The sequence below is a fragment of the Lycium barbarum genome, chromosome 2, assembly GCF_019175385.1.
Source record: "Lycium barbarum isolate Lr01 chromosome 2, ASM1917538v2, whole genome shotgun sequence".
Classification (NCBI taxonomy): Eukaryota; Viridiplantae; Streptophyta; class Magnoliopsida; order Solanales; family Solanaceae; genus Lycium; species Lycium barbarum.
The window spans coordinates 150821438-150838193 of record NC_083338.1 but is presented as its reverse complement, the minus strand read 5'-3'; the positions used below and the strand labels follow the sequence as shown (position 1 = coordinate 150838193).

At 34.6% G+C, this 16756-nt stretch overlaps 2 protein-coding genes across 4 annotated transcripts; one reads left to right on the top strand and one right to left on the bottom strand.

Annotated features, from left to right (window-relative positions):
• The first annotated feature begins 586 nt into the window (after positions 1-586).
• Positions 587-7981, top strand: LOC132628119 (probable alkaline/neutral invertase D). 3 transcript variants are annotated; one of them, XM_060343850.1, is made up of 5 exons: positions 587-807; positions 1660-2134; positions 4712-5143; positions 6094-6652; positions 7492-7981. In XM_060343850.1, exons 2-5 carry the CDS (start codon positions 1709-1711, stop codon positions 7785-7787), a joined length of 1713 nt encoding a protein of 570 aa, XP_060199833.1. In that variant the 5' UTR covers positions 587-807; positions 1660-1708; the 3' UTR covers positions 7788-7981. The 3 variants fall into 3 exon arrangements, with proteins under 3 accessions (XP_060199833.1, XP_060199830.1, XP_060199832.1); XM_060343847.1 differs by having other exon boundaries at positions 587-975; XM_060343849.1 differs by having other exon boundaries at positions 587-996.
• A 406-nt stretch (positions 7982-8387) lies between these two features.
• On the bottom strand, positions 8388-13291 carry LOC132628118 (mediator of RNA polymerase II transcription subunit 7a-like). The gene is made up of 6 exons (XM_060343846.1): positions 13130-13291; positions 11508-11899; positions 10860-10929; positions 10080-10246; positions 9902-9975; positions 8388-8819 (listed from the first exon to the last, which is right to left on the bottom strand). The coding sequence occupies exons 2-6, from the start codon at positions 11640-11642 to the stop codon at positions 8759-8761; spliced, it is 507 nt and encodes a 168-aa protein (XP_060199829.1). The 5' UTR covers positions 11643-11899; positions 13130-13291; the 3' UTR covers positions 8388-8758.
• Between the last annotated feature and the right edge of the window lie 3465 nt (positions 13292-16756).

The following is a 16756-nucleotide window of genomic DNA, read 5'->3' as shown; positions in this document are numbered from 1 at the left end:
TATGATTAGCACATCTAATCTTTGACATGAATTAAACATCAATATCAACATATTTTAATTAAAGTTTGCTTACTTAGAAACTACATAAAGAATGTTCTAAATTACAAAGTTCTATAGTTAATTTCTTTAGTACTCCCTTCGTCTCGAATTATTTATCGTATTTTTTTTTTAACCGCCCCTTATGAAAATATTATTTAAGAAGCGTATTTGACTATTTTACCTCTATTTATGTTTTTAAGATATAACCTTTTTTATTGAATATTGACTCTATATTTGTGCCATAATTATTGTATTTGTAGCCTTTAGGAGCAATTATTACTACGAGTAAAATGAGAAAAAATAATTAAATTTATCTTTAACTTTAAAAATGACAAATACTTTGAGATAAATATATTCATCCTTTCTTAACTAAAAGCAGTTCTAATTAAAGAAACTTATGATAAGGACGATAAGTAATTTAAGAAGAAGGAAGTAAAGAGTTATTGAACTCTCCTAGATAAATAATTTCATCCTTTTTTAACTAAAAATAGTACTACTAATTAAAGAAACTAATTAAACATTTAGGGGATACGCTACTTATTAGGTCGCGAGGATCTGGAGAAAATTTAGATCGTAATAATCGTCCACAACAACAACAACTATTAATTTCCTTAATTATAACAACTAATCCATTTTTGGACAAATCTCATATAACTCGTTTGAACAAAGTTTGGTCGGAGATTTCCTCGGAAACCGCTATCGGATATTCCAACAGACAGTCCTACGTGTCAGTTACCATCCCTACGACACAAGCCCAAAATCTTACGGGTATATCCAGTCAACTAGTCATTTGACCTTCATTTCCCGGTCATTTATTACACAGTTCTAAGTCATTATATAGAGAAAGCCCATTGTAACCCCCAAAGTCTTTCTGGTAGTTCAATTTGCTCTTTAATTCCTTAGATCTCACTGAAGTTCACCGCCCACAGCTTTGAGGTTATTATTACTAACTCTTAGGTTATTACTTTGTTCAATCTATGTTCCTTTTTAATTTTTTTTTTGTTTATTTCGATGATATTAAGGTTTTTGTTAAGTTTAATTTGCATCATTGTAAGATTTTTAGATTTTCAGTTATGCGTTTGCGTCTGCTAGATTGACTCCGTATTGATCAAAATAAGAATTAAAAATAAATAAATAAATTGATGAAGGAAAAAAGATCTGACAGTAGTTTGACTTAGATTGTTTGATTAAGTTAATGATTATGACTAATTAATTGAAGTATGTACAATGAACTTGCTCTAATTTTGCTCCAGTTGACTTAAAACTAATAGGGAATATCGTCCTGCTTGATAATTTCTGTGATCTGTTGCACATTTCAATTCAATGTATTCCTAGTCTAAGAGACATTAATTGAACTCTACATTAAAAGTTGATTGTATTCTGTTTTTTTAATATAATTTTTGGTTCACTTTGAGTCGATGTTGCTCGGACTTTCCAAAAATGTTGCTGTAGCCTGGTCGGATCCTCAAAAAATGCACTACTTTTGGAGGATCCAACATATACCTGACAGACACTTTTGAAGAGTCCGAGCGACATAGTTTTGTGTTTAGCTTTGAGTTTACTAAACTCCTGTTATGTTTGTAGTCTAAAAAGTTTACTTATTTCATTGATGATATGCAGATCTTTGGATTCAATTTCTTATTGTCTAGGACTTTTGGGAGTGTAAAAAATGCCTAGCCCTGTGGATGTGACTCAAAATGGAAATGCAAGACATGTCGAAGCTGCTCCGTCCTTGTTTGAAATCGAGGAAGATTTGGCTAGATTGCTGGAAAGACCAAGACAGGTTAATATAGAAAGAAAGAGGTCGTTCGATGAAAGATCTTTCAGTGAAATGTCAATGACCCATTCACCGCCTCGCCAGGCATACAAAAATTCAGAGAACTCTTCTCGTGTTTTTGACAATATGGTTGGAGTATATTCTCCAGGAAGGTGGTCTGGCATTCACACGCCAAGATCAGCCTTCGGATTTGAGCCGCATCCTATAATAGGCGACGCTTGGGAAGCTTTGAGACGTTCTATTGTTAACTTCCGCGAACAACCTGTGGGAACTATTGCTGCTATAGATAATTCTGCTGAGGAACTTAACTATGATCAGGTATGATCCTTATCGTTCTAGTTCTTCAGTTGACGCAACAACTTTCCTCTTAAGTCCGTCTTTATTTGCGTGCAATTTAATATCCCATGAAGCAGGTCGATTATGTGCTTCAATGGAACTTGTTTTGATAAATGTATAGTACCAGATGCTTCTTTCCGTAATAAACGGAAAGTGTTGAATTATATGTCCACACTATAGGTCTCAGTTTTCAGTTGCAAACTGATTGGTTTACAGTTGGCTGATAACATACTATGCGGGACCAGCTATATATAGGCTCTTTACTTTTTGCATTTCAGAGGCCCGCTATGCCGATGTATCATGCATGTGAGCTGTTCTTGACTGACAAAATTATTCAAATAGTTTACATAAAAACATATGTGGAGCTAGTGATTTATCCTTTGGCCGAGGAAGCACAAAGTGAGGTGTCTTTAGACTCTCACATAATCAATGATGGAAATTATAGTCCAATATCAGTTAAATAATTATCTACTCATCAATCCCAAACTAGTTGTAGTCACTGGACTATCTAAATCCTTTATACCCATTTAATTCAGCTCGATTTGTTTGTTTTTAAGGCATATACGGGCTTCTCTATTTCTAATTCTTATCCGTACGCAGATCTACAAGTCTCTAATCTTGACTAAAGGAACTATTGGAAAACATCAGACTTAGTGAGATTGTAACAACAACTAAGTCTTAGAACCAACTATTTCATATCACAGATATGAATCCCTTGCTTCCGATGTGCTCTGTTCTTATCTAAGCCGCATTGGTTGATTGTAATAATTCGAGATATCTTTCCTCCATTCTCTTTTAGTAGGTTTGATCATCATAGTGACACACCTAAGTAGGGGTGGGCGTTCGGTTCTTCAATGATGCATACCGAACACCGCACCGAACTAATTCGGTTCGGTTGGTTTTTCAAATTCGGTTCTTCGGTATCTGATTAAAAAAAGTTTGTTCGTGCTTTAAAAATGCAAATGCAGCAGCCTAGCGATTACAAACTTGATTCACTTGAACCAGGAAACAAAACAAATCAAACTGAACAAAGACTCAAACTTGATTGTGAATTAAAGACTATCTTAATGATCTAATATCACGATTAGAAAGTGACAACGTGTTTGGTAGTAATATTTTTCGAGTAATTTCCCTCTGCAAAGCAACATATATTTGTTATTCATCTTTAAATGCTCTGTCATAGCAATTGAAAAATGTGCATATGTGCAAATTAAATGCGCAATACAGAAAATACACAATGGGCACAAATACTTTACTTTGATGATTAATGATTAAAATCATTTTGAAATTATTAGTTCTTCTTGTGAATATTAATATATAATCTATCACAAACAATGATTCAATTACTATTTGAGGATTAACATAGTTTTTCGTGAAGTCTAAAGTTTTATATATTTGAACTATGAGTTTTAATTAAATGGAAAAATTATTACCAGAATTTATATTCTAAAATAAATGTCTGAACCTTGTACTCCCATCCCTTTTGAGAGGAGTAGAGTAGTAGATCACCTAAAATTCCCTAAATCAAATATCCATGAAATAACTCGGGAAATATTGTACACGGTAACAAAACAAAGGTAAAATATTAAAAGTAAAAGGAAATAAAAAATGTAAAGATGGAAATAGGAGGTGAGTTTTACTATAAAAAGTCCAAAATAGGGTACACGTGACATTCAACTAAGCATTACAAGTTTAGATCTGATTAGGGGTACTGCATTTGTATTCAACTTAAGCATTACAACAATTATGTTTTAAAGTTCGGTTCTTTGGTTAACCGAAGTATTGGAACACGAAAACCGAAATTTTAAAACTTTTAACACCGAAACCGAACCGAAAAACCGTAGCACCTATACACCCCTACACCTAAGCACCTATACATTTGGAAGTCTATCTATGTACAACGTGGCTAAACCGCTGTAGTAAACCTTTTCAAACTTTTTCTTTTATGTAGATTACTTGCACCTTGTATCAGATGTGATCATTTCTTATATTATCTCTTGTATGACCATACATACACACATATATTTTAACATCTTCATTTCCATGACTATGTAAATTATCAAACTTTTTGGCTTGCCATCTATAAAGGCGATAATTTACATCAAGCATTACCAAAGTAGAACTCTCTAAGCATGAACTGCCATGATGGTGTCAACTATTTTTCATTTTTATTAGTTCTTTTTCTTGTCTTGTTATAAGAGTATGGAAAGATTGTGCAGTTACCAGTTTCAAAAAAGAATTAGGAAAGATTTGTCTTTGTCAGTTTATATTCAATATGATCAGAAAAAATACTCCTTAGCCTGCGTGTTGAAGTGTTGGAGATGGCCTTTATCAAGCGATATGAATGTACGAAAGTTTGAATGCAGAAGATCCTAAATAAGTAATGATCTTAATTTATCATTTGACAGAGTTCAAATGTTAGATTAAAGTATAGTATCTGCTGTGAGTATTAGTTCTTGCTTAACATGTTCATCTGGAAGCCTTTCATAGTTGTCTTTCTATGCAAATATAACTATCATTCTGCTTGCAGTTTGCAACTCTGACTTAAAAGTTTGGCAGGTTTTTGTCAGAGATTTTGTCCCTAGCGCTTTGGCATTCTTGATGAATGGTGAACCTGAAATAGTAAAAAACTTTCTTTTGAAAACGTTGCGCCTCCAATCTCGGGAGAAGAAGATAGACCAGTTCAAGTTGGGTGATGGAGTTATGCCTGCAAGTTTTAAAGTACTTCACGACCCTGTTAGGAATTATGAGACTATAACTGCAGATTTTGGTGAAAGTGCTATTGGTAGAGTTGCTCCTGTCGATTCGGGCTTCTGGTGGATTATACTACTTCGTGCATACACAAAGTCTACAGGGGATACTTCTTTGGCTGAGATGCCAGAATGCCAAAGGGGTATAAGGTTGATTCTTGAAATGTGTCTTTCAGAAGGTTTTGATACATTCCCAACCTTGCTGTGTGCTGATGGATGCTCTATGATTGATCGCAGAATGGTCAGTCTGATTTACTCTCCTCTCTTTATCGTTTTTAACTAGACCTGACTTATGGGGTGTGTTTGGTAGGAAGGAAAATACTTTCCACGGAAAATGTTTTCCAGAAAAGTAGGTGGTTTTCTTACCTATTTTCTGGTGTTTGGTAAGCAAGTAGAAAATATTGTTCCAAAAGCATTTATACATAATCTAGGCAAACACTATGAGGTGGGGTTGGGGGTGGGGGTGGGGGTGGGGGCAGGGGTAGGGTGTGGAGGTAGGGGCTACGGTGATTGGGGTGGGATGGGAGGAGTGTAGTGCCACTTATGTAACTTGTTTTCCCTACTTCCAATAGGTAATTTAAGGAATTTGTTTTCCTAGAGAACATGTTTCTAAAAAAATTTGACCAACCACACATTTTCTGGATAATGTTTTCCTCCGTACCAAACACACCCATGGTCCTGTCTTATACTGTTTATTATATATGATCATTATACTTTATGTCAGACATATGCTGGTATGTATCTATCATCTTTTACCTTTTGAATTGCATTATTTAACAAATGCATATATAGGACCTGTCAAAATTCGTAGTCAGTCAGCGTGCAGACTTATTACATGCTTGATTTTCTACTTATTACATGATGACAGTGATTTTTCTATTCTTCTTCTTCTTGATATCTATCAACTATTACTTTTTAGAATGACATTATTTTAAAAATGCCTATATATAATCTGTCAAAATTCGGTGTCAGTTAGCCCGCAGACTTATTACATGCTTGAATTCTTACTTAATTAAACAGTGTTCACTTCTTTTTAATAAGAAGGCTGCTTTTGTTTTTGTGTTTCTCCTATTTTGAAGTCTTTCATTTAATTGATCGTGAGCAAAAAATTTCAGTATCATTTTGTACATCTTAAATTTCTTACCTGATAGACTCACAAATAATAAGTACTTTGTTTCATATTGTTCCCAGGGTGTCTATGGTTATCCTATTGAAATACAAGCACTTTTCTTTATGGCCTTAAGATGTGCTTTGCTTCTCCTTAAACCCGATGAAGAAAACAGACAGTGTACTGATGCAATAATTAAACGCCTTCATGCTTTGAGCTTTCACATGAGAAGTTACTTTTGGCTCGACATAAAACAACTGAATGATATATACCGCTACAAAACCGAAGAGTACTCTCACACTGCAGTAAACAAGTTTAATGTGATGCCAGATTCCCTCCCGGAGTGGGTTTTCGATTTCATGCCATGTCGTGGTGGTTACTTCATTGGAAATGTTAGTCCTGCTCACATGGACTTCCGTTGGTTTTGTTTGGGTAACTGTATTGCAATTCTGTCATCTTTGGCTACACCTGAGCAAGCTTCCGCGATAATGGATCTTCTTGAATCAAGATGGCAAGAGCTAGTTGGAGAAATGCCGCTAAAAATCTGTTATCCCGCTATGGAAGGTCATGAATGGAGGATCGTAACGGGATGCGATCCTAAAAACACTAGTTGGAGTTACCATAATGGTGGATCTTGGCCAGGTTAGATTTTCTTCCTAAGTAGTCAACACCCGTACGTACTTAAATTTATTTAACAGTAGTTTCCTATTTCTTCCTCATCTAGGGGTGTCAAATGGGCGGTTGGGCTGAATTTGGGAGGTTCAAAATGGGCTGCGTTAATAAATGGACGGGTTATTGACCCGCCCAAAATTTACTTGGGCTGAAATGGGCTAAAAAGCGGGTCAACCCCCCCCCCCCCCCCCGCCCCGATTCTTATTAAGTTTTAATTTCTTTGTTCTTTTGTAATGTTTTAGTACCTAATAAAACTATTTTTTTTCTTTATTATGACTATATAGCATATCAAATAAAAAAATGTTTTTTGAAAATATTTTGACAAGATTTCTAATGGGTCAATTTGGGCTACATATCAGCCCAATTTTTTGATTGGCTGAAATGGGTTGATTTAGTAAATGGGCGAGTCAATAACCAGTCCAAACTTGGACGGGTTGGGCGGCCATGTTTTTAAGGGCTAATTTTGCCACCTCGACTTATCATGATGACATTTCTGTCTACTTGTTTGGTAGCTTAGCAGTTCTCCCTGTGTTATTTTATGCGTCAATCTATCTTGATTTTATAGTCTGTTTCAAAAAAAATTATACCTTTCTATTATTTAGAAACAATTTAACTTTAACTTCCGTTTACCCTTAATGACATGATTTTATAGCCACAAAAGACATCATGGCATGTTAAAGATCACGTGTTTAACTCCGTTATCAGTCACACCTTAACATAAAATGAAACAGAGGGAGTATTATTCATGTTCTCTGCTGTGATATTTTACTAGTCTATGCTAATACTGATTTGCCTGGTTTTGTGTCTAGTTCTTCTGTGGCTCCTTACTGCAGCAGCTATCAAGACTGGTCGACCCCAAATAGCACGACGGGCCATTGAACTAGCTGAATCGCGTTTACTAAAAGATAGTTGGCCGGAGTATTATGATGGAAAGCTTGGTCGATTTATCGGAAAGCAGGCCCGTAAGTTCCAGACATGGTCCATTGCTGGTTACTTGGTAGCTAGAATGATGTTGGAAGATCCATCTCATTTGGGTATGATAGCACTTGAAGAAGATAAAATGATGAAGCCTACCATGAAAAGATCTGCTTCTTGGACCTGTTAATATCCTTGTACACAATTTTTCTTTCAATTGACATGTTCTTTTTTTTTTTTTTTTTTTTTGGAATTCTTAAACAATTCTCTTTTAGTTTGTCACGAAAATGTTGAATTTTGTATGAAATTGGCCACGAGATTGACCACTTTACTCGTTTTTTCCCAGTTAATCTGGTTTTATCTAAGGGTGTCCATTGAATGCCAGTAGATTTGTGATGTTAGCCGATCCACTGACCCTTTTTCCATATCTACCTAGTAATCATATGTTGAAGGTTATTTTCAAACATTCACTGATCGACAAAAGGAAAAGATTTAAGATAAAACATCCACCAATTATATGACTTTTCTTCTGATGTATGGTAATTTTTTAACAACGTTAGAAGGTGCAGACACGCATTTCTTGATCATTGCTGATCTTTTTGTTGTCTTTTGTCTGCTCCATGATTATAGCATGATCACGTCGATATCTATCCCTTTTTTAAAGTTTAAATACACTTGATGTTCAATTAACGAAAGATAACCTCTGTTTTTGTTGAAGGCTTTATATTGTAAGATTCAAGGCTTTATAGGACATTGCAAGTTTCTATCATTATATCTAAAACAGAAGCTCTATGGATGAGTTCTCTCTCTAAATATATAGTAATGTCTTTCAATTTTCTAAGTCATACACCAAAACCTCATCTCAGATGTGGCCATTAATCTTCTTGAGAGTCAAAATCAGACACAAATTTTGAAACAATTCTACTGCCACCAGGTCAATTTCCCCATTGGGCAACAAGTGTTCAAACTAGAAATATATGCTACCACCATCTCCTCAAGCAGAATATTGTACAGATAGATATCACTAAAATTGTAACTTTATCCCATGACATTTCCTCCTTTTTCCAATGTACAAGAAATATGTGTGCTCTCAAAGCATTTTGGACACTCTAATTGTCAAGTCTACTGTGCCAGCTGACTGTGTAGGGTCTAAAGAGCATGCTACTGTCCCTCCAGGGTACCAAGTGCCTCCTTTAGAAGCTTCTGAGCTTCTTCCCTTCTCCTATACAAGCAAATAGAAAAACCAACATTACAACTTAAATCATATTATAAAGGATAAAATAAAAGAGACTTTTTTGTGCTTATATAAAGGCCAACATATACATAATCTGCTGCATTAGTTGAACGAGTTAAACTGGAAGCAAGTTTGGTATTTTTCACATCAAAACTTAAAGGAGATAGTCACAGATTAAAGGGGCAAAAGCATACGGTGCAACACATTTGTCTCCATAAAAACTACTTTAACAGTGCAAGAAACCACATGCTGATGATAGAAGTAAACAAGTCAGAGGGGCTTCAAGCATCTAATGGCCGAGTCAGACATCCAGTTGAGCATGAGATTTATTCTAGCTTTTAATTAGCGAAAAGTAAAAGTCTTCTATTTGCCAAATTATGCCTAGTATACAAGAGGTAGGGAGAAAACTATGTATGAAGAGTTCCTTTCCCACCCAATCATCTATACAAGTAGGGTATTGTCTACTACTTAAACAATTACAGCCTAGCTCAGCGCAATTGTGTGACTGATTTCTCTTTGCCTTCAACAGCTCTCAAGTTCCTTTCCCTCTAGTTTTGCCACATATAAATGTGGGACACACCATATATAACACTCGTCGTTCCCCCAAAAAAACATGAAATTTAAGAACAATCATTTGATAGAATTTCATTGCAGTTAATCATAACCAGTAGAAATCTATCTTACTCTTGGTAAAAGTTGAATAAAACGACTAAAGAAAGAACAAGATAAAGGAAAGTTAAAACAAAAATGAAAAAGAAAGAATTAAACAGTCTGCCTAAACTCCAACAACCTGTGAATTTATGTACATTATTAGCGACAGTAAATACATATTTCTTTTCTTTTTGATAGGTAGTTTGATATAGTAATTACATATACAATCTGCATCACTGAAAATGACTGAAGCGGCTTAAAGGCAAAACTGGTTTCTTTCACTTACAATCAGTTTGTTGCAGCACAACTACGAAGAAGGTAGATACTTCTCATTTAATGAACTTCCTAGTTCTCATCTAACTCTAATGAAGGAAGAAGCTAAAATATATGATAAAAAGAGCATGCAAAACACATCATACCGCTTAATATCCTCTATCGCTTGTTTACGTCGTTGTATCTGAAGTTCTAGAATATGGATAAGTGTGGCTCGAGCCTGTAAAAGAAAGAAACTAAGGTAAATGATAATTGAGATCATCTATCTACTAACTATGCTAATACCAGGAAATATTTTGAAACTTCATTTCACCAATTGATCACCTGGTGAGGACGCAAAGAATTGAGTAGGTGGTGCAAGTTCTTGAATATCAGAGATATCTCTTCCACTCTCCTGGCATATTGTGAAGGGCGCTCTACAAGAACATCAGCAAGCTCCAATATATGTAGCTGCAATTCTCTGTTAAGTGCTCTTAGTTCTTTCTTGAAATCTGTAACATGAATCAGCAGAATCAGAAAGAATTACTTTTATGACAAGCGACAATAGCATCTACACTTATCTCTGGCGACATCCCATATGCAAAATCATCCAATAATGGGACATTATGATACATTCTTTCAACTATGGAACTGATTCTGTAACAAACTTTTGCAATGCGTAGGATACTTGATTGCATATCTTTTGTCTAAGACTTTGGATAACCCAAAGGATCCCAACATTGTAACTATTGCAATATGCGACATGATATCCTAGATCCCAGCCACAGTTTCTTAGAAGACATGAAGTTCTCATTAGATTTCCCTATTCTTTGCTCCGGTCACTGGCTAGGGGAAAGAGAACAGAAATGATAGGAATATACGTTAACCTTGTAGAGAATAATTATTTGGAACTTACGAGACAGGAAATAAACACGACTGCCATGTTCCATGCAGACTAGTATCTAAAATGCAGGACGATATATAACTCTAAGGTGCAAATGCGTGTGTCCACATTGTTAGATTCTTTTAAACATAACCGTATTAAAAAAGAATATGCATATCACATACAATTAGTATCAAAATAGGAACAATATACGGCTTTTTGAAAATAGCTGTGTACGTTACCAATATTAGGCCCTTTTGGGTATAATTGACGCACACCCTGATCTTCCAAACTTGGGAGTACATCATCAGTCTGCACAAATGGCAATGGTAAAAACAACACTGAGTAACAACTTATCACAATACAACTGACAAACAAAATTCACAAAAGACAAGCACACAGAGGAGTGACCAGAAAAACTATTCTTGATAAACATTCATTCCAGTTCAAGAAAGCATAAGATAAAGGTGAGGTGAGAACGTTAATAGAAGCCTCATTCATATTTCAGAATAGATTAAATCCAAGTCATTGCTAATTGAATATCTCACTGAACCTAATATTAGCATCAGACATTTCCCCCTTTACTCTTTTTATTTTTTATTTTATTTTATATGCACATTGAATAAACTCCATACGTTTACCCCAAAAGCAATATAAAGTATATCAAAGTGAAGAAATTCAGAATGTGACTCAATCTTAAAAGTAAAAACCAAATCTTTTGGGGAAAAGAGCTACCCAGAACCTTGCATAGCCTCAAATACACCTTAAACATTCATAAACTCACATTAAGCACAAGTAAGCAATTGGGTATCATGAGTTTTCCCCTATTTTTCCTTTTTTTTTTTGGGGGGGGGAGGGGGGTTGTGGTTTGGACAGGTGAGAGACTTTACAGTGTAGTTAGCACCAAAGAGGACATAGGTGCCTTCAATGGGAGGGGGAGGTTCTGGAGCAGACTTGGGGTCTTGAAGATAGTCCTTGTACAGCCTGTAATACGGCGGCGGCGGTGGGTATGTCGCTGTTGACATCTGATTTCACAAAAAGCAAAGTTCTTTCCTTCTCTGTCCCAAAAATAGTTACGTTATGACGGAGCCAAAGGGCTTCTAAAGGGCAGTTTCGAGGTTTCTTTGAAACCAAAAACGATGATTTCTCTCGGCGCTGAGTCGACACTTGGACGAGAAATATCAGACCTCTGCACTCACTCTGCAGTAGTGTATTGCTGAAGGGAGCACCTTAAACTAAAAGTTTGGTCCAAACTTAAGTTACAATTTCGGGCTTTTACCGGCTGCAATACATAAAAGCAACAATTCAAAAGTCAGAGGGTCCAAATAACAAAAAACAAGTTTATGATACATAATCTGAAGAAAGGAGAAACAAATGTCTATTTAAACTAGAGAAATCATTCAAGTAACAGAGAAGATACCCATGTCACATGTATAATTATCATTAGAGTAGTTTGTGTTTCAGTGTTATGTAACTGCTCAGTTTTGTCATGATACTTGTCTTTTGGTGCATCCATATTCTCACCATGATTTTAAGCGATTCATGTTTTCTGTTTCTCAAGATTTCTCCTGGAAAGACTATTTCACTATGAAATGATTAAATTTTAACTGTGCAATTCCAATACACAAATGGAAAGAGCATCAAACCGTTAAATGAAGAGATTGGACCAACAAAATGATGTGATGCACCACAAACGAATCTGACTAAATTATATGCCCTACAATAGCATTGTTATGTACAAAATACAAATTGTAGTCCAAAAGATCACATAACTCTTATGTGTAATTATCATTATTTTCATGTAAAGAGAAGATACTCAAATTGCTGCTTACATGCCCAGGGACCAAGAAAAAGAGAAATATGTTAGGCTAGCTATGGCTTTAGTTCTAGGTGAAGCAATCAAAGACATACAAGCTGAATGAATTATTCATAGCTCAAACACCTTACTTCTATCTCAAAGTACAGTTATGTACTCCCTCCGTCCCAAAATAAGTGTCGTTTTAGGAAAAAAGAATTGTCCCAAAATAACAGTCGCTTTAGGAATTCAAGACAAAAATTAGTATTTTTTTACCAACTATACCCTTATATTGAAAGAACTACTTCTTAATAGTGCTCAATTCTCAAGAAACAGTTATTAAATAGGGGTAATTTAGTAAACTATACATTGTATTTATTGATTTCTTAAGGGACGTGAAATGAGCTAAAGTGACACTTATTTTGGGACCAACAAAAATTCGGAAAACTATACAGGCGTGAAAGAACATGTAATTTTTGTGCAATGGTTCATTCAAAAATCAGTGATTGAGAAATATTTATTTAACCTAACAACATTGAGTTCAAAAACAAAAAAAAATGAGAATTATAATCAAATCACACTTCTAAATAGTCTGGATTCAATTATGGTGTGTATAGTTGAGCTCTTTTCAAGTTGAAAATTTCAACAGGTTTTTCTTAATCTTCAAATGTTTCTTTTTGGAAAAAAAAAAAAAAAAGACACAATAATGGAACTTACCTGACACGTGGAAGACGGACGAACACCGGCGGCGAGTTTCAGTGAATGGGATTTAATTTGGATCGTAAAAACCGGACGAACAATTACGTTTTTGGGCGGAAGGATGCAGATTTTATCATTTATGTATTGGGCCTATACCCATGCACGGTTTGCTCTTTAAATGGGCTGGTCTTTTATTTTTGCCCTTTCAAATAGGTTGGTCTTTATTTTGGGGAAAGATCACGAATGTCTCCTCAAATCAAAATATTTATCCGCTCATACCTCTATTATTTTTGTATCTCCAGAAAATCTCTGTCTTTCCCGGATGTCTTTTGCATGCTATTCCTTACGCCTTGAGAAAGAACCTCCGCTTGGATTCATTTCAAGTCTCGAGTTCTTGTTTAGAATTCTCAATAAAAGAAATTACCCGAGATGCCCTCAGTTATGATACCAACACGGCAGTGGCGGACCTAGTAAGAGCCCAGGGGGAACCCCCTTCGACTAAAAATTGCACTATATATACAAGGTGAAAATTATTTTTTTATGTATATATAATAGACGTTAAACCCCTTTAGCTTCTTCATTTATGATTTCTTTATATTTTTGAACCCCCTTGGCATAAATCCTGGCTCCGCCACTGCAACATGGTATATAAATATACCGAGATAGTATCATGGAAGATGCTTCAGTCCTTCTCTTAGTCCTCCGTGATACTATCATGGTATATTATATACTAAGACGGTATTATGAATGATCATGTTCATTTATTAAAAATAACACACTAAAATGACACACTTTTCTAAAAAAAAAAAAAACTCTATGATACCATCATCTCATATACATATACCGTGATGGTATCTGCTTCAGTCCTTCAATGAGACACTCCTCAGGATCATGGTACCATCATGGTATATAAATATATTGAGATGGTATCATGGAGGACTGTTTCGGTCTTTCTATTAGTCCTCCATGATACCATCGTGATATATAAATATACTGCGATGGTATCACGGAGGAAAAAATTTGGCCGAGGGGTATGTCGGGTAAAAAGAATCGCAGCGTAGGGTCGACATAAACAATCGGTTAAAATAGTCTAATGAGAAAGCATTTGTTCACGTTCGTAGCTGCAATAAGTTATCTTTTTTGAGATTGAAACAAAAAATTCTTCTTTTCTTATGAAATGTTTATTATTCGTTGATACATCTAAAGCTTATGCCGTAGAAGCTGACATCAGGCTATTGCCCTTTTATCTGCATCTTCCCTCGTAGAGTGGCGCCTTTTATAAGAAAAGACTTTCTCAGTGGAACTCAAAAAAAAAAAAAATAGCAGTGGGGATAGAATCGAAAATAATTTGGAAAGGGGCATGGGCGGGTAAATATTTTATATTTTAAAGGTATTCAGTGATGTTTTCCCCTTTATTTTTTTGCCCTTTAAGATTGAACTTATGTCTAGCGAGACATAATTTTTTTAAAGACGCAGGACATAACTTATGAGATATCATAATACGTGTAAAAAGATACACCCCTATCATGTATTAAGAAAAGTGAAGAATTCAAAATTATGCACCCTGTCATGTATATTTTCCTATTTTTTTTTCAATGATTTTAAGATGTAAAAAGATACTATACAAATAAAAAAATAAAAAAATTGCACATGTTAGGAGTGCAAAATGCAAAACTCTCGTTGTTAACCGCCATATTTTCTTATTCATCACTTTAGTGAAAAAAGACATATGGATCCAAAATATTATTTGTCATTTTATAAAAACAAGAGATATTGATTAGTATGGTATTTGATTTTATATTATTGTTTTAATGGACTAACACCTAATATCTAGGCTGATGCATATTTTGGCACTAAAATTCTATTTTTAGTTCATTTCGCATCGCCAACTCTTGATTTGCGACGCAATTTTACAGAAAAGTCACATCGTACTACCTATTTTAAATTTTAAAATTGCATTATAATTCTGGACCAAAATGTGATAGTCAAAGTTCAGGATGGAGACCTCGGCAAGAGTTATTTTTCATTTATTAGTTTGTCCACTACACTTCAAAAGCATATAGTCATTAATTATACTCATTTACAAAGGCGATAAAGATAACTTAAACCAAATATTTCTTATAATCAAATGTTATTGAATACATATTTAATTGGTGCATCAAAAAATTAATCAAAATCCTAATAAATAAGGTGAAATTCACGTGCTCCTTCCTTCCACTTCTTGCAACTGAAGGGGTATTCCCGTCATTCAATTCTCAAGGAAAGGTTAAATCAATCATTTCACTTTCTCTTTCAACTGAATCGCTTTCAACATCACGCATCACTCATGAAGCACTCCCCTTTCATCCAGCGCCAGGGAATCAAATCATTACCATACGTGGGCCCCAACCTAAAGCGTTTAAATTCATTACTATATAGCGTTTTTGGTCCTTTTAAGTATTGATAAATTCTAAGTTTCATCCTTCTCATATCTAATCAAGCATATTTAACCCTCAATTAACCGAAGTGCGTACTTTTGATTCTTTTGCTTATTGATATTCATAATTTTTTTTTAATTGTTAATAGTTTCATCACTTAATTATCTATTTGTTATGTTAAATTTATTTTGTTATACCAAATTTGACGTCTAAATATAGTTCAAATTTATACTCCCTCTATTTCAATTTATGTGAACCTATTACTATTTGTGGAGTCTACGAAGTGGTACTTTGATCATATTTTTCTTACATTATTTTCTAAATTATTTGAATTATTAATTATCAAGACTTATAATACTTTTTATGTGGTTTCTAAATATACTCTCTTTGTCCCGAAAAGATTGTCCTCCTTTCCTTTTTAGTCTGTCCCAAAAAAATTGTCCCCTTTCTATATTTAGAAACAATTTAAATTTATGAGATGATTTACAGCCACAGAAATATCTAAGGCTTGTTTTGGACCACAGATCTCAAAAGTCTTCCTTTATTTCTTAAACTTTATGCCAAGTCAAAAGAGGACAATCTTTTTGGGACGGAGGGAGTATAAATTTTGTTTTTAAAAACTTAAAAAATCTATGTCAAAATTTACAATCAAAGTTATAAAATTTTACCCTTATACTCCGAAAAAAGTTCACATAAATTGAAACTGAGGAGTAATTTTTGTACAAAATGACTAAAAACACACATTTTGATTAAAATTGGATGTGCTTCATTAAATATCACAAACAACCTCTCTACCTCATAAAATAAGCTGTGTGTATCACTTGTAGGACTACACTGAGTATGTTGTTGTAATTCAATAAATAGCATGAGGACCATAATCATAATAATGTATTAATAACTCAAGGATCAAAAGTGCTACATTAATCATTAATTCGCCGTAGTATTAAGAGAAAAGGACAAAAATAGTCCCTTAACTATGATAGTAGGTTCAAAATAGTCCCTTAACTATGCACTTAACGGTTTTAGTCCTTTAAGTTTGTTACAAGTTAACAAAAATGGTCCCTTAACTATGAGAGTAGGTTCAAAATAGTCCTTTAACTATGCACTTAACGGTTTTGGTCCTTTAAGTTTGCCATAAGTTGACAAAATGGTCCCTTAACTATGAGGGTTGGTTAAAAATAGTCCCTTAAGTATGCACTTAACGGTTTGATAATGTCAGAAAATGGTG

Coding starts and splice junctions, on each gene's coding strand:
- LOC132628119 (XM_060343850.1), top strand. CDS start 1,709: ATGCCTAGCCCTGTGGATGTGACTCAAAATGGAAATGCAAGACATGTC. Junction 2,135..4,711: donor AGGAACTTAACTATGATCAG/GTATGATCCTTA, acceptor AAAGTTTGGCAG/GTTTTTGTCAGAGATTTTGT. Junction 6,653..7,491: donor TAATGGTGGATCTTGGCCAG/GTTAGATTTTCT, acceptor TTTTGTGTCTAG/TTCTTCTGTGGCTCCTTACT.
- LOC132628118 (XM_060343846.1), bottom strand. CDS start 11,642: ATGTCAACAGCGACATACCCACCGCCGCCGCCGTATTACAGGCTGTAC. Junction 10,247..10,859: donor CCCAAAAGGGCCTAATATTG/GTAACGTACACA, acceptor TTCATGTTACAG/ATTTCAAGAAAGAACTAAGA. Junction 8,820..9,901: donor GCGATAGAGGATATTAAGCG/GTATGATGTGTT, acceptor TTGCTTGTATAG/GAGAAGGGAAGAAGCTCAGA.